This window comes from Phocoena sinus, chromosome 2 (assembly GCF_008692025.1).
Source record: "Phocoena sinus isolate mPhoSin1 chromosome 2, mPhoSin1.pri, whole genome shotgun sequence".
Lineage (NCBI taxonomy): Eukaryota > Metazoa > Chordata > Mammalia > Artiodactyla > Phocoenidae > Phocoena > Phocoena sinus.
Window position 1 is genome coordinate 4,543,389 of NC_045764.1, and position 23,951 is coordinate 4,567,339.

At 37.3% G+C, this 23,951-nt stretch overlaps 1 protein-coding gene across 2 annotated transcripts in view; it reads right to left on the minus strand.

Annotated features, from left to right (window-relative positions):
• Positions 1–2,930: 2,930 nt before the first annotated feature.
• The window catches only part of MRC1 (mannose receptor C-type 1), a 97,056-nt gene continuing 76,035 nt past the window's right edge, over positions 2,931–23,951 (minus strand). For both annotated transcript variants that reach the window (XM_032624584.1, XM_032624583.1), the window contains 7 exons: positions 20,383–20,615; positions 18,028–18,193; positions 17,028–17,177; positions 7,076–7,189; positions 6,386–6,550; positions 4,967–5,008; positions 2,931–3,852 (listed from right to left, as the gene is read on the minus strand). In XM_032624584.1, coding sequence (XP_032480475.1) covers positions 3,602–3,852; positions 4,967–5,008; positions 6,386–6,550; positions 7,076–7,189; positions 17,028–17,177; positions 18,028–18,193; positions 20,383–20,615 — 1,121 coding nt within the window. In that variant the 3' untranslated portion in view covers positions 2,931–3,601. The remainder of the gene's footprint in view (positions 3,853–4,966; positions 5,009–6,385; positions 6,551–7,075; positions 7,190–17,027; positions 17,178–18,027; positions 18,194–20,382; positions 20,616–23,951) is intronic.

The window sequence follows — 23,951 nt, forward strand, 5'->3', positions numbered from 1 at the left end:
AGATATCAAGAACAAACTAGTGGTTACAGGCTGCGGGGCAATATAAGGGTAGGGGATTAAGAGGTACAAACAGTTAGGTATAAAATAAGCTACAGGGATATACTGTACAACATTGGGAATATAGCCAACATTTTATAACTATAAATGGAGTATAATTTTTAAAAATTGTGAATCACTATATTGAACACCTGTAATTTATATAATAGTGTACATCAAGTATACACCAATAAAAATTTCCCCCCAAATGATCTTTTGTGTCTGGATGTCCACTAGACCGTGCAGTTCTTGTGGACAAGCAATACTTCTCACCCATGTTTGAATCTCCAGGACCTAGCTCAATGCCAGGCATATGTATTAGGTGCTCATGGAATACTTCCTGAACTAATGGGTAAATGTACAAACAGATGGCTGAGTGAACACTGAAAATGGATGAAGCAAGATATTACCAGTGTCTTGAGATATCATCTTTAATTTTAGAGTTCAAGTTACAGACTATTCACATTGTTTTGAGTTCACCTGGGAAAAAAATATCCTTAAGAATCTTCTGGCTGCGGAATTCTGATGAAAACAAGTGCAAAGCCACTGAGGAGAGCACTTAAACATTTAATCCCCAGAAAGAATTTCCAGTTAAAAAACAAAAACAGGGGCTTCCCTGGTGGCGCAGTGCTGAAGAATCCACCTGCCAATGCAGGGGACACACGTTCGAGCCCTGGTCCAGGAAGACCCCACATGCCGCAAAGCAACTAAGCCTGTGCGCCACAACTACTGAGCCTGCACTCTAGAGCCCGTGAGCCACAACTACTGAGCCCACGTGCCACAACTACTGAGCCTGCGCTCTAGAGCCCGTGAGCCACAACTACTGAGCCCATGCGCCACAACTACTGAGCCTGCGCTCTAGAGCCCGTGAGCCACAACTACTGAGCCCACGTGCCACAACTACTGAGCCTGCGCTCTAGAGCCCGTGAGCCACAACTACTGAGCCCATGCGCCACAACTACTGAGCCTGCGCTCTAGAGCCCGTGAGCCACAACTACTGAGCCCACGTGCCACAACTACTGAGCCTGCGCTCTAGAGCCCGTGAGCCACAACTACTGAGCCCATGCGCCACAACTACTGAGCCTGCGCTCTAGAGCCCGTGAGCCACAACTACTGAGCCCACGTGCCACAACTACTGAAGCCCGCGCACCTAGAGCCCGTGCTCCACAACAAGAGAAGCCACCGCAAGGAGAAGCCCGCGCACCATAACGAAAGAGTAGCCCCCGCTCGCCACAACTAGAGAAAGCCTAGTGCAGCAATGAAGACCCAACGCAGCCAAAAATAAATAAATAAAATAAATAAATTTATTTAAACAGAAACAAAAACAAATCAACTACAACAACCAAAACCAAAAAGAAATGCAAAAAAGCAAACAAAACAAAAACTGCTCTTCTCTGCTTTATAAAACTTCCCCCCTCCAAAAAAATGCTTATTAATATGTTACTACTTAATTTGGGTATATATATAGATACAGATGACTTATCTATTTGATTGTATGTCTGAGTGGATAATGTGAGGGTGTGAAGCATAAAACTCAGCACCCTGCCGAATACAGTTTCTTGAAAGGATAAGACATTTAAGTCTGAGATATATGTTGTTTGAAGTCCAAAATATTTTCTGCAAAAACGTAGCTCTGAGTTATGATGAAAATGACTTGTGTAAAGAATTTGTAAATCATGCCCACTCATACACTCCTCTTTCACAGTTCTAATTCTCTTCTGTATCTTTCTCTTGTATCTTAAAAGAAAAAAATATGTATATATGAAGACTTTTTTCAGTATAATTAATCACATGTTCCTTTGACACCATAGCCATTGTTTCCACTGGAACTTCCTCTAATGGAATATGTTGTGTTCGTACCAGGAAAATAAAAGCAATTGGTTTTCTATTGTCTGAAGCATGAGAGTTGTTTGTTCTCAGCAAGCTTTCCCACAATTGCCCACCTCTCTCATCCTGTTTCTTTCTATCTGTCACCTATCTAAGGTGGGGTATTGCAAACCTCACCTTACCTCCTACACAGTACACTACTTCTTAGTCCTTTTTGAATTACAGACTCTCTTGAAAATCTAGCTATTTTCTTCCCAGAAAAAAAAAAAAGGCATAAACACAAATAGAGACATTTTGCATACAATTTGGGGGGCCTTCATAGACCCCTTAATGCCATCTAAGGAGTCCTGTTTAGGGACCTCGGGTAAGGAATTTCTGCCCGTGAGCAACCCCTTGGAAAAGGCAAGAATGAGCTGGGAGCGTGGTACCCGTGCAAGATGTGACACCTCCAATGTATTTCACAATGTACGTAAAGCTTTATCTAAGGCAAAACTTTTTAAGCGAAAAGGAATTGTTAAAGTGAGAAAATGATATTAAAGACCTAATTCCCAATAACAGCACCTTTGATTGTTGAATTCTGAAATAAGTCAGTGTTACAGGGGAAAGATGCAGGGAAATTGGCCAAGTCGTTACAGTAAAAAATTCATTTTATGCGCAGTGTTTTAACAATCTTTTTTTTCCCAAACAGATGAAGAGTTTAAAGAATTCCTCTACTAATAATACCATTTATTTCCAGAGTACAGTGAAGTGTAAAGTAAATGGATAAATAAATCTCAGTTAAAAGAAAATTTACACTTACCAAGATCACCAAAATACAAATCCATTAAAAATAGACCTTGTTTTTTTTTTTTTTTTTTTTTTTTTTTTTTTTTTTTTGCGGTACGCGGGCCTCTCACTGTGTGGCCTCTCCTGTTGCGGAGCACAGGCTCCGGACGCGCAGGCTCAGCGGCCATGGCTCACGGGCCCAGCCGCTCCGCGGCATGAGGGATCCTCCCAGAGCGGGACACGAACCCGCGTCCCCTGCATCAGCAGGCGGACTCTCAACCACTGCACCACCAGGGAAGCCCTAGACCTTGTTTTTGATGTGTATTTCACATTATCTAAATACATCCAGTTATGCAAATTTATATTTTTATTTCACATCTTTGCATTCTTGATATACATAAAACAGGACAAAGAACACATTTGCAATATTCAGCCTGGAAAATCCTGCTTGGGGCAGACAAGATTCTCAGCTGCCTTATTCTTTCCGCACATGTAAAAATATACTTCTAAATCATTGGGGTAAAAATCAAGATGGGTATAAGAAAAAAAGTGACTAAATTTTTGTGTCACCCGAGGTTATTTGTACTTGGCTTTTAAAATGGTCATCTAATTACTGAATAACTATTTAATGGGTAACAGTTCTTTGGGAGCTCCTTAAACGATTTCAAGAAGCTTAGCTGGTTGTTTCTGGGGTTCTTGTAATCTGTATGCAGTTGACACTAGCTACACACCAATGCTGTATATTCACCTAAGATCTTTTTAAACATAGTAGTCAATGTTACTATCCCTTTTTTGTGAAAATATCTTGCCAGGCTAGAAAATAAACAGTTATTTTTTCCATGAGGCAAAGGAAAATGACAGACCAGTGTAATACAGCACTAATTTGAAAGGACATAATCACATTGAATGAAAGACTTTACCATTTTAGTTATAATCTTACGAAATTCAAATATACCTAAATCACACCATGATTCTAGATGACTGCGTGTTCATTCTGTTCAATGTTGCCCATGAGATCTTTTGTATCACTAGTTCCCGGACTCGATCCACTATTAAAATAGAGAGTGTTCTCAAAAGTGTCCTCTCGAGGGAAAGGCACACGTCTTTTCTTATAAAAGAAATACGCAGCGAAGCCAGCACCCGTTATAATCAGGAGGACCACTATGACTACCACTCCTGCCACGTTGGAAGATGGTTTGGAAGGGCCCATCTTCCTTGGGTCAGCTGTAAATAAATAAACATGTTAGGAAACGAGTTAAGGGGAGGCAGAGAGTAGAATGCTATGGAAACAATACAACTTTCTTCTTAGGAAAACTAAAATTCACAAATTTTCTTTCCAGTGACATTTGCCAAACAGAATGCAGGACATGAAAACAGAAGTCCACGTGGTACAGAAGATTATTTTACATGTTAAGATGACTACACAGTTGCAAGAATATTTCATGTTATCTACGTAGCCCTGAACTGGTGTAATATTTTATTTTATTTATTTTGTGTGTGTGTTCATGTGACCCTTATTTTATTTCATAATGGCCCCAAAGCCCAAGAGTAGTGATGCTGGCAACTCCAATATGCCTAAGAGAAGCCATAAAGTGCTTCCTTTAAGTGAAAAGGTAAAAGTTCTCAACGTAATAAGGAAAGAAAAGAAGTTTGCTGAGGTTGCTGAGATCTACAGTGGGAATGAATCTTCCATCTACGAAATTGTGAAACAGCAAGAAAGTTGTGCTAGTTTTACAGTTGCGCCTCAAACTGCAAAAGTTACAACCACGGTGCAATCTTTTAAATTTTTAAAATATTTACACCTGTTTCAAAATAATTCGGAGAAAAAAGAAAGTGAGTGGTGGAAATTCGAACACATGAGTATTAGTTCACAGACAGCACTTATGAAGTTAATAAGGGGGCTTTAGGCAAGCTATAAATCTCACTTTGAGTTGTTTTAGCAGCAAACAACATGAGTGAAAGAGGATCAGTTCTTTATTCAAGCTGTCCATAAAATTAAAATTTAAAACATTGCTTAAAAAAGAAAAGAAAAGGAAAAAAATCACAGGGATTTCTAAGAGAAATTTCCTCAGTGGGTTCTCATAGGGCAACCCTTGGTAACAGAGCAATCAATGTCCTCGGTAAGATCTATGATAAAAACACCCACCTGACGCCAAGGCCTGCTCTCCCAGGGCATCCTTTAAGGAAGGTCGATGTCATAATGACAAAGGCTAGTATAGCTCAAGAAATTCGACTGAGAGTGCGGGGCGGATAGGAAGGGATTATTGTGGTTTTTAAAACAAACAAATTTGATTGATATATTACTAATATGGAAATTAAAATTTCAAAATGGTCTTACCTTTTGTTGTAATTAATGTATGAGTAGGCTCAGCATCAACAACTGTTTGTAAAATAAGAAAATAATTAAATACTTATTAAAAACCCATAATAATTGCATGTAGATAGTGAGCATTATTTGGTTTACAAATACATCAAATCATCCATGTTGGATTGATGGTGATATATGATACAGATAGACAATAAATAGATGATAGATAGGTAGATAGATAGATAGATGGATGATTGACTGGTAGATAAAATCTGCATATTTATACAGATTGATCTATCTATCCATCCTATAACAGCATCCTATAGCTGCATGATGAGTTTGAATACATTGGAAGATCTGAAAATATGATCTCCCCGGTTGCATTTGAGCCACTGATACTCACCCTCAAAATATACCCAATCTACCCATAAATAATGTATCCTAGGCTAGCAGTTTTGAAAATGGCTCACTGAAGCATAAGGTACTACAAGGCATTTGAATGAAAAATAAAATAAGATTCCAACATTGCACCAAAGGGTGTGGTATCTTAGAACAGAGCTTTCAAAGAATGAAGAACTACGCGATTCTAAAATAAAATAAAAATCTACTGGGGATGGAGTGTTAATTTATCCAACTCATTTATTTAAATCTCTTATCTAATTTATAATTTTGTCTCTTGGGAAAGATATTACATGAAGTAGAATAGCATAAAACATTATGGAAGTCCAGAGAGTATCACAGCATGGGCATATAATATTATTAATTCCCCCAGCCCCTGCCCTGACATGGTCTGTCATTCAGTCTCCGAAGGAAACTTAATTGGTGTTACATGATTTATTCCTTAATAAATTCTCATTCCTCCTCACCGTCCACTTTGGTTTGGCCAGGGTAAGTATTTCACCCCTTCTTCTCGCACGCCATAGGCCTGGCTCTCCAAACTGTTCACAACTTCGCAAATCCATATGCATGGATATCCCATTATAAATGTACTGATATACCAAAATCATTACGTCAGTTAAGCAGAAAGAGAGCGTTTTGTGCTCACTCAGAACTGCAGACAGCAACTGATCACCACGGCAGATTGGAATTTCTCACTTATAAAGAGGGAGATGGACTTCCCTGGTGGCGCAGTGGTTGAGAGTCCGCCTGCCGATGCAGGGGACACGGGTTCGTGCCCCGGTCCGGGAAGATCCCACATGCCGCAGAGCAGCTGGGCCCGTGAGCCACGGCCGCTGAGCCTGCGCGTCCGGAGCCTGTGCTCCGCAACGGGAGAGGCCACAACAGTGAGAGGCCCGCGTACCACAAAAAAAAAAAAAAACAAAAAACAACCAGGGAGAGGTTTCAAGGAACCTGTAATCACATTATATTGATAATCGCACACCTGATATCAATATTTGAAAGAGATGGGAGCCTGGAAACACACATACCATAGGACAGATTCTAACTTACATTTCGGCCTTTTACAAATGTATCCTTTGTAGGAAGAACAGTGAATATTACTCCAAAATCCAGAAGATGCATATAAAGCGACACAATCATTTCTTTCACCAGACGGATCTCCTGTCTTCCAGTTGACAAAGGAGAGTGGGTTGTTGTTTATCCATAGCCACATTCCTGATTATCAGAGAAAGCCAATAAAAATAGAAGTTAAAAATAACTTGCCTTAAAATAAATTCAACTTATTCGTGTAAAATTTCTAAGCATGTTATTTTATACTGCAATCAACAGCTGTTTACAACCAAACTTTTCACAGGCAAGATAATAGTAACTAGTTGTTACAGGGAAACTGAGAATGTGTTTCTCACGTAGTTTTAGTTGAAAATTTATTCCTAATTAGTATAAATATGTAAACTTAACCTCCCCTAATTGTTTTTTTCCTGGCAAAAGATAGAAAATATTTTTTAAAACTTCTTTAACTTAGCTACAGTAGATATTCTTTAATTAGCAACTTTCAAGATAGCCTAATATGTGAGTCATTTAAATTTTCACTTCTTACCTCAAATGAAAATATGAGTTTGAATTTTCAAACTCTTCACAAATTAATCATTACTTAAGGCAAGACTTTCTAGGACTGAAAACTTGTTTTACCTACAGCATTCTGAAATGTTTGTGATTCAATGATCATGCTGTAAAAATTACCGTCAACATTTCTATACAATCCTATCCAAAAGTTGGCTTTGCTTTGAAGTGGCTCAACTCGATATGACAGGAAACTCGATTCAGCAGCACTTTCAATGGTAACCAGAGAGGAACCTGCAGAGTACAAAAGAATAAATATGATGGCAGTATATTTAAGTAGTTGAAAATATTTTTATAATGATAGTATTGATATTAAGAGCAATACAAAATCATCCCACTATCTCCACTTAAGGAGAAGAATTTCAAAGAGTGGCCATTTGGCTTCTAAGACTTTGTTTCCATTCTGAAAATATTATTTTTTTAAGCATCATTTGTGTACAAGCACTTAACGACTCACTGCAGGATATACAACGATGAGTAGGACATAGAATGTTTAAGAAGGTTATGGTTCAGTGGGTAGTAATGAGTGGAGAGTATAAAAAAATGTATTAGGAGAATATTTGTTTTAGGGGAAGCAACTAAAAGGGAGCATGGAGGAGACAGAATTTAAGATACTAGGGAGCATAATATTTCAAGTAGAAAGGATAGAAAATAATTCCGGGAAGAGGAAGAATAAGAGAAAAGATGAAGAGAAAGGGAAGCATAGAGCTTCTTCGTGAACAGAGATAGCTCACAGATGCATGGAATTCTCCATATTTGGTTTTTAATAACAGGATTTGAAATAGATAGGTAGGTAGGTAGGTAGGTAGACAGATAGATAGATAAGGCAATTATTGGGGTAAATGAATAGTGTTAATAGATAGTTCAGTTTGGCTGGATGAATCTGGTCAATGGGTGAAAAAAGACTTGGGCTAGGTCTCACTGCAGACGGTAGGAGACTGGTATTTAGGGTAATGTGGTGATTACAAAACACAGTTTTTTCCAGGCAGCAGAATGATGCAATGCACTCTAGGAGTATTAATCCAGCTGTTATGTATAGGACTGCACAAAAAGGAGAGAGGAAACAGGAAGACTGCTTAGATGACTATGGCATTGACAACCCAGTCAAAGATTGATTCAGAGCCAGCACTGTATTTTATAGTTAAATTACAGAATTTTAAATAATAACAACTTAAAATATAATTTAAGCAGTTTATGCCAGACATTTTGCTTTGCACTTTATAAGCATGATGTCACTAAAATTTTACAACAATCTTATTACATTAGTAGTACTTTTACTCCATTTTACAGAGAAGGAACCTAAAGTCCAGAGGGTAAGTAATTTACCAAGATCCTAATGACAGAGGAGGGCAAAGTCATGGCATGATCCAGGCATCTGGACCTTGAGGACCTATACTTAACCATATGCTTGCACCCCATGTTACTGGGTCGTGGATTATTCTCTTGATGACTGTTTTCATTGCATAATTTCATAATCCATTATTAAACATATTTCATAGACAATAGCCATTTCAATATATTTGTGACATATTTTGATGAATGCAAATCATTCATTAACAGGAAAATATAGTTATCTAAAGTTGAAAATGAAGTTTCTACATATTCACTGCAAGATTTTTTTAAAAAAATACTCAGCAACATGAAAGAAAAACATTTTTTTAATTAAGATAAAGCAGGTTTCAAGTGACATCATAAGGACTGGCAGAGTAAGTACCCCTGAAACTCCTCTCCTCTACAAAAGCAATAAGAACACTAACAAATTTGTCAAAATCAACTTTTTCAGAACCCTGAAAGTTAACCAGCAGCTTGTAACAATCCAGGAAGCATTTATTCAAGAAAATGCTTGACTCTCAGTAAGAAAAGTAAGCTACATGGTGTTTTAACTTGTCCTAATCCCATAGCTTTATCCCTAGCTCTGCGACTGCGTTAAAAACCAACGGCCTCAAAATCACAGTGAAAACCAGAAGCCAGGAAGACACTGGGAAAGTCAGAATGGGACTGGGGTTCTTTCTAAGTCACCTTCTCAAAGAATTTCCATTATTTGATCTCTCTGACATTTCCCTGGAAAACCTCACTTGCCTTGATTTGACCTGACTCAGAGCTCATCCAATGTAAACAGCCTTTTCCTTGAGGGTATTTGTCAAAAACTAACAGTGGCAAGTACCTAATATCACAGCTGCCTGAAGCAGTGTGGGAAACAATTTTAGGTTAACAACAAGGTAACCAAAAAACTAAAAGGAAAAACTATGGAGTAAAATGTCCATAGGGAGCTTTAAGAAGCATTGACCTATTCCTGGGAGCCTAGAAGGCCACAGACACACACTGGGGTGTGTACACGCCCAGGACTATGTGCATGCCCATGAAAGATCTGAAAAGTCCCTACACTCTCACCTCTGGCTGACCCTGAGGGTCTGCACAAGCAGGAAGTGAAGGCTAAGGCAGAGTTTTTAACTGCCTATATGAGTGTTGAAAGCATGTCTTCAGACCAAGCCCTTCAGTAAAACCTGGGGAACTTTCTGGTTCTAGGCACTAAGGAAATACGTTCCCAATCATTAGCTGACCACTAAACTAAGTAGGCAAGAGACTTCAGTAACCGCACTTGAAAAAGAATACAAAACTTTACAGAATTCATGAGGGAAAGTTACTAAACAAGCAAATAACAACAAACAGCAACAAAAACAAACCTTGTGGAGTGGAAATAAATTTATTTCCAGAGTTAAATATTCATTTTTCAACAAAAAATTATAAGAAATGCAAAGAAACACGGAAGTATGACCCATACCAGCAAAAGAAGCAGTCAATACAAACTGTTCCTGAAACAGCCACACCTCTGACTTACTGGACAAAGACTTTTTAAATCAGCTGTTTTAAAGATGCTTAAAGAACTAGAGGAAAAACTGTCTAAAGAACTAAAAGAAAGTATGAGACAATTGCTCACCAAATAGAGACTATTAATAAAAAGGTAGAAGTTGTTTTTTAAGAAATAAAATTCTGGAGTTAAAAAGTATAATAATTGAAAGGAAAACTTCACTGGAGAGGCCTAACAGTGAGTTTGACTAAGCAAAAGCAATAATCAACAAACTTGAGATTATCCAGTCTGAATAATGAGGGAAAAAAAGAAGAAAAATTTACAGAGTCTCAAAGATATTTGGAACATCACCAGTCAAATCAAGATACACATAATGGGAGTCCTAGGAGAGGAATGAGATAAAGAGGCAGAAAGAATACTTGAAGAAATAATGGCCAATAGCTTCCCAATGTTGATGAAAAACATTAATGTAAACATGCGGGAAGCTCAACAACATCCAAGTAAGATAATCTCAAGAAGCTCCACATCATAATCAAACTATCCAAAGATAGAGAATCTTAAAAGTAATAAGAGAGAAGTGATTCATCATGTCCAAGAGATTCTCAATATAATTAACACTTCTTTCTCATCAGAAACCCCAGAGACCAGAAGGCAGTAGGATGACATATTCAAAAGGCTGAAAGAAAATGACTGTTGACCAACAATTTTCTGTCCAGCAAAACTGTCCTTCAAAAATAAAGGAAAAGTTGACATTCGTTTTTATTTTTAACATCTTTATTGGGGTATAAATGCTTTACAATGTTGTGTTCGTTTCTGCTGTACAACAAAGTGAATCAGCCATATGTATACATATATCCCCATATCCCCTCTCTCTTGAGCCTCCCTCCCACCTTCCCTATCCCATTCCTCTAGGTCATCACAAAGCACTGAGCTGATCATCCTGTGCTATGCAGCAGCTTCCCACTAGCCTTCCATTTTACATTTGTTAGTGTATATATGTCAACGCTACTCTCTCACTTCATTCCTGCTTCCCCTCCCCCCCATTCCCTCAAGTCCGTTCTCTACATCTGCATCTTAATTCCTGCCCTGCCACTAGGTTCATCAGCACTGCTTTTTAAAATTCCATATATATGTGTTAGCATACGGTATTTGTTTTTCTCCTTCTGACTTACTTCACTCTGTAGGACAGATTCTAGGTCCATCCAACTCACTACAAATAACTCAATTTCGTTCCTTTTTATGGCTGAGTAATATTCCATTGTATATATGTGCCACATCTTCTTTAAAGACATTCTTAGATAAACAAAAATGGAGAGAATTTGTCACTAGCAGATCTACTCTACAAGAAATACTAAAGAAAATCCTTCAGGCCAAAATAAAAAGATAGTTGACAACAACTTAAATCCACATGAAGAAATAAAGACCACCAGTAAAGGAAACTACATAGGTAAAAACAAAAGACAGTACGAATTTATTTCTTGTTTGTACTTTTGTTTAATCTTATATGATTTAAGGACAACTGCATAAAACAATAATTATAAATCTGTGCTGATGGGCATACAATGTATAAAGATGTATTTCTATGATAATAATAACACAAAGGACTGTAGAGGGAAAGGGGCTATATAAGAGCAAAATTTTGTACTCTATTGAAATTAAATTTATATTGATTTGAACTAGATTGTTGCATATTAAGATGTTATTTATCATCCCCAGGGCAACCACTAAGAAAATAACTAAACAACACATAGTAAAAAATATAACAAGGAAATTAAAATGGTACACTAGAGATTATCTATTTAATGTTAAAGAGGGTAGAAATGGATAAACAGAGGAACCAAAATACATAAGACAAATATAAAATAAATTAAAGGGCAGATATAAATCCTACCTTATCAGTAATTACATTAAATGTAAATGGATTAAGTACTCCAATCAAAAGACAGAGATTGGCAAAATGAATAAAAAATAAAAATAAATTTTAAAATAATACAACTATATTTTATCTACAAAACACACATTTGAGATTCAAAAACATAAACATGTTAAAAGTAAAAGCATGGAAAAAGATATTCCATGCAAATAGTAAATAAAGAAGAGCTGGAGTGGCTATACTGATACTAGACAAAAGACTTTTAGACAAAAATTGTTACTAGAGACAAATAAGGATGTTTTATAATGATTAAAGTTTTAATTCATCAAGAAGATATGACAAATATAGACATATATGCACCCGACAATAAAGTCTCGAAATACATGAAGCAAAAACTGACAAAGTAGACTTCTCCTGACTCAGAATTTAAAGTAAAAACTCATAGGGAGTTTTTAAACTCCCTGTGGCAACATATAAGTCTCCTGAAATTCCCTTCTCCCACATACACACCAGTGAACACCTACACATAGAGCAATTCTATCAGTAAAATCCAGAAACTCAGTGACTCCTACATATAGGGCAACTGAGAAAACACAAACATCTAAATGAGTAGGAAAGGCTGAGACACACTCTCTTCATAAACCCCACCCATGGCACAGTGCCGTATAATCAGGAGGGAGCCCCTAATTGCCAGCTTCTCCCTGAATAGAGAAGGGTTTCAACCATACATCTAGCACCCCAAATTTTTAGGCTCCTGTTCCTCTATTTGAAGGAATAGGCCCCCCAAATGCCTAACTCTGGAAGCTAACAGGGTTTGCAGCCACGAGACCCATAGGACCACAGAAAATAAAGCAGTAGTTGTTAATGGGCATCAAACACTTGCCATGGCTATTCTCCTAGGGCTCAGCTAAGAGGGAACAGATAAAAATGCCCATCCCTCAGTCTTTCCCTAGAAGGAGACTGACTGCATACTTTACAACCTGCTGCCTGGGGGGTCCAGCTGCTAATTTGCATTCAGCAAGGGGCTAGCTGTGATCCTCCTGGGGGAGCTGGTGGGCCCTTCTGCCACCTTCTTTCTCCAACTTGCTGCAATGATAAAGTCAGGTCACCAACAGGTCTCTGGAAGGAGCTTAGACACACACCTGGCTTATATACTTTCCCGGGTGCCTGAGGGTCCAGATTCTAATCAGTCTGCTTTTATGTGCTAACTGTGATCCTCTCCTTTGGGATATCATCAGGTATTGGCACACCCTCAACCACTGGGAGCCACTAAAAACAAAGACAACAGCTTGTATAACCATAGAGTTTTGAGTGACAAACAGGAACTTGGGCTGGATTGACTGATGAGGTTCATCTCCCACACAAGACCACTCTCAAGACTGGGAGAGGTGTCTCTTTTATCTAATGTGCAGAAACCAACACAGAGAGTCAAGGAAAATAAAGCAAAAGCAAAATATCTTCCAAGCAAAAGAACAAAATACATCTCCAAACTGATATTAATAAAACAGAGACAAGTAATTTACCCAATAGAGAGTTCAGAATAACAGCTATGAAGATACTCAGTGAGGTCAGGAAAGTAATGCATGAGCAAAGTAAGAATTTCAACAGAGACAGAAAATATTAAAACGTACCAAAGAGAAATCACAAAGCTGAAGAACACAATAACTTAAATGAAAAGTTCAGTAGAGGTGTTCAACAGCAGACTAGAAAACTGGAAGAAAGAAACAGTAAGCTCAAAGAAAGGGCAGTCAAATATATCCTGAAGCAAAAAGAAAAAAAGAATCAAGAAGAGTCAAGCTAGCTTAAAGGACTTATGAGACAACAGCAAGAGGATCAATCTACACATTACAGGAATTCAAGGAGAAGAGAGAGATGGGGGCAGAAAGCTTATTCAAAGAACTAATGGCTGATAATTTCCCTAACCTTGGGGAAAGAAACAGACATCTAGATCCAGGAAGCATACATAAGGAGTACCAAATATAATGAATATAAAGAGACAAACACTGAGACACATTATATTAAATTGTCAAAAATTAAAGACAAAGAGAGATTCTTAAAAACAGCAAAAGAAAAGCAACTTGTTACATAAAAGGGAACCCTTGTAAGACAAAACAAATTTTTCAGGAGAAACTTTGCAGGCTGGAAGGGAGTGAGAAGATATATTTAAAGTGCTTAGAGATAAAAGCTTCCAGCCAAGAATACTCTACCTAGCAAAGCTGTCATTCAGAATTAAATGAGAGATAAAGAGTTTTCAAGACAAACAAAAGCTGAAAGAGTTCATCACCAATAGACCAGACTTATAAGAAATGTCAAGGGGAATTCTTCAAGCTAAAATGAAAGGACACTAATTAGTAATATGAAAATGTTTGAAAATATAAAACTCAACAGTAAAGGTAAATGTATAGGAAAATCCAGAATATTCTGATACTATAATGGTGGTAAGTAAATCACCTATAACTGTTGTATAAAGGTTAAAAGACAAAAGTATTAAAAATAACTATAGGGCTTCCCTGGTGGCGCAGTGGTTGAGAATCTGCCTGCTAATGCAGGGGACACAGGTTCTGAGAGGATCCCACATGCCGCGGAGCAACTAGGCCCGTGAACCACAACTACTGAGCCTGCGTGTCTGGAGCCTGTGCTCTGCAACAAGAGAGGCTGCAATAGTGAGAGGCCCACGCACAGCGATAAAGAGCGGCCCCCGCTCGCCACAACTAGAGAAAGCCCTCGCACAGAAACAAAGACCCAACGCAGCAAAAATTAATTAATTAATTAATAAACTTCTACCCCCAACATCTTAAAAAAAATAATAACTATAAATACAATAATTTGTTAATGTATACACAATATAAAAAGATGTAAATTGTGACATCAAAAATATAAAAGGTCGGGGGAATGTAAAAATACAGACTGTTTGCATACATTCAAAGTTAAGTTGTTATCAGCTTTAAATACACTGTTATAACTCTAAGATGTTTCATGTAATCTTCACAATAACCACACAATAAAACCTATAGTAGATACACAAAATAAAAGGAAAAGAATCTAAGTAATACTACTGAGAAATCATCAAATCACAAAGGAAGTGAGCAGAGAGGAAGAAAGGAACAAAAGAAGGTCAGGACAGACAGAAAACAATTAACAAAATGGCAATATTAAGTGCATACCTACAAATAATTACTATAAATATAAATGGACTAAATTCTCCTATCGAAAAACATAGAGTGGCTTAATAGATTAAAAAAAAAACCCCAAAAAACACAAGACAACTATATGCTACAAGAAACTCATTCCACCTTTAGGACATACATACGCTTAAAATGAAGGGATTAAAAAAAATTATTCCATGCAAATGGTGTTGAGAAAACTGGACACCCACATTCAATAGAATACAACTGGTCCACTCTCTAACACTATACAGAAAAATCAACTCAAAATGATTAAAGACTTGAATGTAAAACCTGAAATCATAAAAATCCTAAAAGAACACACAGGCAATAAACTCCTCGACATTAATCTTTTTGTATTTGACACTAACAGCAAAGGGGAAAAAAGCAAAAATAAACAAAGGGGACTACATCAACCTAAAAAGGTTCTGCATAGCAAAGGAAACCATTAGCAAAATGAAAATGCAACCTCCTGAATGGGAGAAATTTTCTGCAAACCACATGTCTTAATAGAGGTTTAATATCTAAAATATACAAGGAACTTATACAACTCAATAGCAAAAAAATAACCCAATTCAAAAATTGAGCAAAGGACCTGAACAGATTTTTTTTTTCCAAAGGAGACTTACAAACGGCTAAGAAGTACAGGAAAAGGTGCTCAACATCACTAATCATCAGGGAAATGCAAATCAAAACCGCAATGAGATATCACCTCACACTTGTTTAGGCTAGCTATTATTAAAAAGATAAGAGATAACAAATGATGCAGAGGATGAAGAGAAAAGGGAACCCTGCTAGTGTGAATGTAAATTGGTACAGTCCTTTTGGAAAACAGTGTGGAGGTTCCTCAAAAAATTAAAAATAGGACTACCATATGATCCAGCAATCCCACTTCTTGGTATATATCCAAAGGAAATGAAACCACTATCTCGAAAAGATAGCTGCACCCCATGTTCATTGCAGCATTATTTATTATAGCCAAGACATGGAAACAACCTAAGTGTCCATCAACAGATGAATGATTAAGAAAATGTAGTATGTATATACAATGGAATATTATTCAGCCTTTAAAAAGAGGGAAATTCTGCCGTTTGCAACAGCATTGATTAACCTAGAGGGCATTATTCTAAGGAAATGAGCCAGACAGAGACAGACAAGTACTACATGATATTACTTACAGGTGGAATTTAAAAGTCAAACTCACAGAAACAGAGGGCAGAATGGTGGTTGTCAGGGGGTTGGGGGGTGGGAGACATAAAGAGATGCTGGTAAAAGGGTACAAACTTTCAGTTATATGATAAATAAGGTCTTAGGAACTAATGTATAATATAGTGACTACAGTTGATAATACTGTATGGTATCACTGAAATTTGCTAAGAGATTAGAACTTAAGTGTTCCCACCACACACACACACAAAAAGGTAAATATGTGACGTGATGGTCATGTTAACTTGACGGTTAGGAATCCTTTCCCAACAAATATGTGTATCAAATCATCATCTCTTACACTTTAAATGTATTACAATTTTATGTCAGCTACACCTCAATACAACTGAAGAAAAAAACTAAACATAAAAGTAAGAAGAAGTGAAAACTCCAGACTGACTTTTGAATGAACCTGAAGGAAATGAGCATGTAACCCCTGCTCGCCACTGTCGAATGAAGAGCCCTGACTTAGGGCATAATCAGAATTTAGCCACAAAGTAATTCAGTAAAGTATTCAGTGGGATTTAATTAAGTAGATTTTTTAATGCACCCTGAAAAGTTCGCTTTATTTGACATTTTTATTTCAGGAGGGAAATTGTTCATCTATGTCATGTCACTTGAGTTTTGTCTCGTATTTATTCACAAAGATAATCGGATCTAAATGCTTTTCTATTCATGGGAAAGCAAAATGGTTCCTGGGCACTTGTGAAGCCTGAGCTGATCAGTGATAAAAGATGAACGCAACACTGAATAATAATCCTAACAATTTAGAATATTAGGGCAGAAAGACTTGTTCAGCGAGTCACTGCTTTCTGCCAAATTCTTTCACCTTTTGAGGCTACAACGTTAGAAATTATATTTGGAGGGCATAATGTTGACCTTTCTGTTACAATATAAATTATTAAGACAAAGAAACAGGTAATTTTACTTTCCCTAGGTTTTTAATATACAGTGTTACTAGTATCCTGGTACTCTAAATAGATGATTGTGGGATTTTCTGACGGTAAATGTGGCACTTACCCATTCGAAGACATTCCAGAGAAGCTTGGCCCCAGTTCCTTGTATATGAAGACTCGATATAGTAGCAGTGACCATGGAAAGGAATCCACGCTGTGTGCTCTGACTCGGGGCATCTACCAGGCAGCTGTGGAGGTTCAGTGGCAGGGATTTCTGTTAATAAAAAGACATTTCAAATAAAGTAAGACCTGAAGTTTCTTTAGTACATAGAATAATATATCAGCCATTAAGGGAATTTTCATCGCCTATCATTATTTTTTTTTAAGCTCTAATGGTAATCATTTGGATATGCCATTTCTATTATTGAGTATTCTTTTTACTTTATCATTTTTTTTCATATAAAATGTATTTCCACAGAAGGTCCTATGGTATAACGGTGGTCAATCACATTCATAATTAAGCATGAGGACCTATAGATACCTACAAAGACGTTAATAAGTTCCCCTAAAAGGTCAACCATAAATAATTTGCAAAGGTAGTCTTCCTTCTAGACATTTTCCCTTTTCTAGGATCCTAGCCCTTATAAAACCTTCTTAGCTATGACTGACATTGATGGTATAGGTAGAATTCTAGGACTTTACCACTGTCCGACTCTATAACTGTATTCTAGGGCTGTATCACTGCAACATCACTGACTCTGATGAACCTACACATATTCTGATAAAATTATTTTGATATAGCTGTGCTGTCAACATCAAAAGTAAACATCATTTCCTGAGGACTCTGACATCACAGCTTCAGAGGCCTATCCCAATAATAAAAATTCAGAAATGTATAAAGAGGAAATAAACTCTAGCAATGAAGACAAATTTCTCTCTCTGTTATTTTGATCTCTATATATTTGTTTATTGCCAGGTCAGTCTTTGGTTACGTGAAGGAATATGTTTTATCTTATCCTTAAGCCACCCCCAAACATGTGACTGTTTAAGAATATCGTCGGTGGTTTGTATTAGCTTATTGAGAAAATTTCAAACCCCTTGATTGTTTTCGTGGATTCAATTACCGTCTGATCTTTTGCAGAGAAAATAAAAACTTTCATTGCAACGTGCTGTCTTCCAATAGCCGTCAAGATCCATATAAACACACGCTGACTTCAGTCTGGGCTCATCGCTGGCCCAATTAGTGTATCTCACCCTCCATTTATCGGTCCAAACATATTCATTATTGGTCTGCAAGAACAAAAACAACTATTAACACGGAGCCTGGCTTCATTTAGAAAATACCAAAAGAACCCAGCAAGGAGTAAAGAGTATATTTAAGACTGTGATTTGACAAAGAATCTTCAACATTTGGGAATTAAAAGGACATTATAAATTTTTTCTACCAAATCAAATTCAGGAAATGCAGACTTTTGAAAGAAAAAACTACTTCTTAAAGCTCCCCATGAAGGCATCGTTGGAAGCTATTCTGAAAAACACAGACTTAAAAACCTATGTCTTATTCTAGAAAACTCTCTTTATTTGCAGGCCCTCAGTGCAAAAGAGGGGTTTTACCTTTGGAACAAATAAAACACGTATTATATTATCGTTGAAATGATAATAAAAACTAAGTCATTTTCCTTGCACTCATGGACCCGAGAGAAACACTTTTCTAATCTTCTTACTGTTTGGCTGTTGAAACAGGGCCAACGACAAAGGACTTATGCAAGGTGGCACGGCTGGATAAGAGAGGAGCCTAGGCCTCTTACCTTCCAGTTAGGTGGTCTTTCAACCAAAATGAATCTGATGGCATCTTTTAAAGATAATTGCTTTATTCAATTTGCATACTTCTTATTAAATTTATTTGGGCAAATTTATGGTCACATACAAATTAATTGACAAAAAGACTACTTATCCATAATGTTCTTTTGACAGTCTAAAAGAAATTTTACAGGTAAAACCTCACAACAGATGCTGTATAACTTTAATCGGAGATAAGTGAATTTTTCAACCATTCAAACAGCTGTCCCCTTTTTAACTGCATTATTTAATTCACCAAAGCAATTACCAAAGATTTAAGGACAAAATCAAAAGCATGCATAATCTCGAGTTAGAATTTTGTAGTATTCTACCATATTTAATCAAATAACGCTGGCATAATCATTAACTCCATAGATGTAATAAATATAACAGTATTGTTTTAGCTATAAATGTTGAGATAATGGAAAGCTATTTAATCTTTCTAACAATAAATAAAAGCCTATTTTAAACTCGTAAGAGAATTGGGACCATATTTGTGAGAAGAAAATATATGAATTATCAAGAGAATTAGTTACTAAAAATAGATTCAACATAGAAGTAAAAATGCCGTGCTTAAGCTTAAACACAGAAATCATTGTGTAACTACTTACTTTTAAATGTTTACTAACCTACTTGGGAAATACTCATTGCAAGAAGTGTAAATGTTGGCCTCTGCATCATATGGTGGAAGAAGCTCTACAAAGTCTGGCACCAGTCTCCTTTCCAGCTATACCCCCTTGTCTCCTTTTACTTCTTCTTGGTACTCCTTCCTTATGAGCCACCATCCTAGACCACATCTGTAAAGTTTGACTTTCTCAGAGAAGCCCTGTTGGTCCTCTCCCCTTGCACAAATGATCGCTTTTCTCTCCTCTCCCAGCACTTTGTATGCACTCTCTTTGACACTGTATTATATCTCTTGATTACTTGTTGACATCTCTATTTACTGTACTAGGAAGTTTGCTGATTGACTAGTTAGATGGATGTATGGATGGATGGAGGATAGATGGATCCCCTGGCATCAGAGAAGACTCATTTTAGGAAAGTTTTGGCAACTCCCACACCACTCTTAGTTCTGTGTCTCAGCCCTCACTCTACACCATCTTTTGCCAACCTTCCTTCTCTGTTACGGAATACAGGGAATTGACTGCAATGAAATCTGTCACACACGGATGGAAGCTGCACAGCTTCAGGACAGATAGCAACTCCAGAATGGCTTTCCACAAAAAATAAAGAATATCCTCATCGCCCAGGAACTACGCCCCTGACGCTTTCTTAATTCCTATGGCATAGTTGTAATCATGACACTAGAAAGAAATAAGTTAATAAATAAAACTGTTTAGGTGCAGAACTTAATTTTCATACTCAAAATATACAGTAACACTGTATATTAAAAACCTAAGGAAAGTAAAAATAATACTTATCAGTTAGGTAAGTCTTAGTTCGATTTCTGACATAACATCACTAACTTGCTAGATCCTTGCACTGGGTCCTAGAGAGATTGGGTCTTGCACGTCAGTATCATTTCCAAAGCCCAGCAGGTTTTTACACACAACAAGTATTCAACAGAATGAACAGAAGAGAATCATATTCAATCACAATTTATCAATCATGTCAAGTCGCACATGTTTCCAGCATCTTACCAAGTTACTGTTCAGGGCGATCCACACAGGTTCATTCAGTGTTTGCATCTGCATCCATGCAAATGCGTTACTATAGGGATCTAGAATGCTAGCAATCAGGGAAGTGTGAAGCTTGCAATAATCATCTGCTTCATGCCACTGCAGCTTTAATTTCATGAGTGAATAGCTACTCTCGCCATATTTGATAAAGCCATCTGTTGGAATTGTTGTTGGAGAACTAGGCAAGGAAGGGTCTGGAATAAAAAATTATTTCCATTAATATTAAACATTACCTGAGCGCCATCAGTACATGACTTCTATACCTCACACATCCTAAAAAGAATCTGAACAGCACAATTCAAACTGTCAGGTGTTAAACATATTTTCATGAGCCGTTTCACACCAGAACACAAAGTTCTATTTTTTAATCAGTATGCCTGATTGAATTAAGTCATTTCCAAATGCTATTTAGAATATTAAGGTAAATGCACGATCAAGTTTCTAAACTATAAAACCAAAAAGACTTGCAAATACTATGAGATCTAGTATCTGGATGAAAGACACGCCACAGTTTAATCTCATAAATTAAAGAACATCTATCATCCTGTCGACACGAATCTTTTTTTTTTTTCCATCTTGGTCAAATTTTAAGGTCAAGAACAGTCTTCCTCTCCTTCCCTCCCCCCACCCGACTCTGTTCCATTCCACCCATGAATTTGCATCTATTTGTATCTGTTTGGCTTCATCTGTGAATCATGTACCTTCAAGAAATTGGTTTATGGTCTGGAATGAAGCCATATGACAGTTTCCACTTCATTTAACCTTGATCTCAGGATCAAGCTTTAATCTTATGATGATTTCCCATGTGAGCCCCATATCTTATCCAAACTGAAGCCTTTGCAAGCTGGTGTCACTCTGGCTTTCTGATCTTTCCTCCTCAATCTCTCAGCATGCGTTTCTAATAACTGCTCTAGACCCACCCATACTTTGGGCCACTTACTGTCAAGACCCCAAAAAATCTTGTTTCTGGGCGCCTTAGCTGATGCCTTAGGGCAGAACAGAGGTCAGCGGATGACAGCCAGAGGGTGAAATCTGGCCTGTTGTCTGTTTTTGTAGCCCGTGAGTTTTTAAACGGTTGGGGAAAAAAAAACAATGAAAAAGATTTTGTGACATGTAAACAATACATGAAATTCAAATTTGTGTCCGTAAAGTTTCCCTGGAACTCGGCCACGCTCATTTGTTTACATACTGTCTATGATTGTGGGCGATCACAGCAGAGTTGAGTCATTGCAACAAAAACTTCATGGTCTACAAAGCCTGCAATGTTTATAATCTGTCTCTTACAGAAAAAGGCTGCCAACCCCTAGTCTAGGGTTCTAGATGTCCCTGCCTACTGATGTTGTCTTGGCCAATTCTCCAACCTGTTCCACTGCATACCAACCCAACCCACCATGTGCCTTGTTCTGTCACTCCAAGAATGCCAAACTTTCTTTTGAAGAATCTGGTAAGGCAACAATTTTAATTCAGCAAGGAGGGCAGCCTCCCCTTTCTTCTGCTGTTGCTGCCACCGTGTGTTGATAGAATAGCATTAAACCAAGAGACCCAGCCCCGGATCCTTACTTGTTACAGCCAGTAGGAAGTAAACAGTCTCATCGTTTCCCAGCTTGGAGAGAGCTGGGTTTGTCTTAACAACATGGGAAAAGTTTTGGACTGCTAAAAGTGCCCAATGAAGCTTGAGATAAAGCTTTAAGAAGCTTCACCAAAGGCTATACGCAGCCAGGAAATTAGCTCATTTATCCAATTAGCTTGTTTATTAAAACACTCATGGAAAAAATTATAAGGAAAAAACTAACTCACTGAGAGGTTACTTTCAGGTGGTTAGATTATGGGTAATTTTTTCTCTTTATGCTTTTCTAAAATTTCACCAAGGGATTGTTCTTAAGTGTTTTATATTCATATGTATTCATTCATACGTACTCATATATATGAATAAAAGCAACACTGTTTTACTTTTTATTTATTTAATTTTATTCTTTTGGCCACGCTGCACAGATGGCGGGATCTTAATTCCCCAACCAGGGGTCAAACCCAGGCCCCAGCAGTGAAAGCCCTGAGTCCTAAACACTGGACCACCAGGGACTTCCTGAAAACAACACTGCTTTAAAAAAATACTGAACACACATTCTTTGTTGAAATTTTAGAAAATATAGAAAAGCATAAAAATGAGAAAAAATTACTTAGAATCTAACCACATCAATATTTTAGTGTTTCCTCATAATTGTTATATATAGAGAGAGATATAGATGTATAGACATATTATATATAATATAAATGCAAATATACATACATAGAGAGAGAGCATTAGAAAGAGAGTTTTTGATAAATGAAGAAAAATACAATAGTACAGTGAAGGAACTAAAGGTCTTAATCCCACGATGCAAACATATCCACTATTCCTATTTTGATGCATTTCCATCGCCTTCTTGTTCTTTTTTTTTAAGGGGGTTCAAAGTGTTTTTTGCATCATCAGTAGTCTACAAAATTTCATATTCTGCCTTTTTCACTTAACACTGTCGACCTTTCCTGAAACCTACGTCATTAAAAATTGTCAAAATATCTTTTGTTGGCAGCAAATATTCTATCCCTTGTGTTTACAGGAAGAAGAAAAAGAAGATTTTATACAAGTTTAGGAACCATCGTTCCCTCCTGGAAGGGGACTCCCCTCTTTCCCCAAAGTGTGGAAGCACAGATGCATTACCAGTGGCCTAAGATTCTGGTGCTCGAAGGGTGTAGCAGAGAGAGAAAAGTGGCATGGCCTGGACCTTCTTTTGGATCAATAGGAGGTTAGAATTCCTGCAGGACTTTGCAATCATCTGAAAATATCTTCAGTGATTTTCAGTCATTGTCAGAAATTGATATCAGTTCCCTGATTCCCAAGAAAGTATAGAAAAATTTGTTAGATCCGGGAGATCAAGTAGCTTCTAATTCAAGCTCCTCTGAGAGCTCTGCTCAGGGTGACAGCAACCCACCTCAACTTCAACCCTCATCTCTCATCTTTTATTTTCTGAACCTCTTCTTATGTAGCCAGATGTTTCTATTCTAATTTCACTCGAAACTAAAATGCACAAGACCATAATCTTGATTCTTGGTCGATATCCACATATCTGTTTTATTTTCCTTGCACCATAGTTAGGCTTCCTAAGATGAAAAAAGGACCGCAAATAAGACATCTACATTTTTAGAGACACAGCATATATAACAAGTAATGAGGCATATAGGGTGTTTTGGGGCAATGGTTCTCAAATTACACAAATTGAAGTGAGGTATCCCTACTCTGACATTTTTTTCTTTTAAGGTAGAGGTAAGCAAGCATCCCAAATTTCTAACAAAATCAGAAAAAGTTTCAACCTCTAGTTTAACCCGTGCAAACTTTCTGGTAATGGATGAGGGGGCACATTCATGAATAAATTACGGAAAATATCCTTTTTGTCTGTCACAGCCATCCATGGATGAAAGTGAGAATCAAATAAACATGTTGATGGGGACTTCCCTGGCGGTCCAGTGATTAAGACTCCGTGCTTCCACTGCAG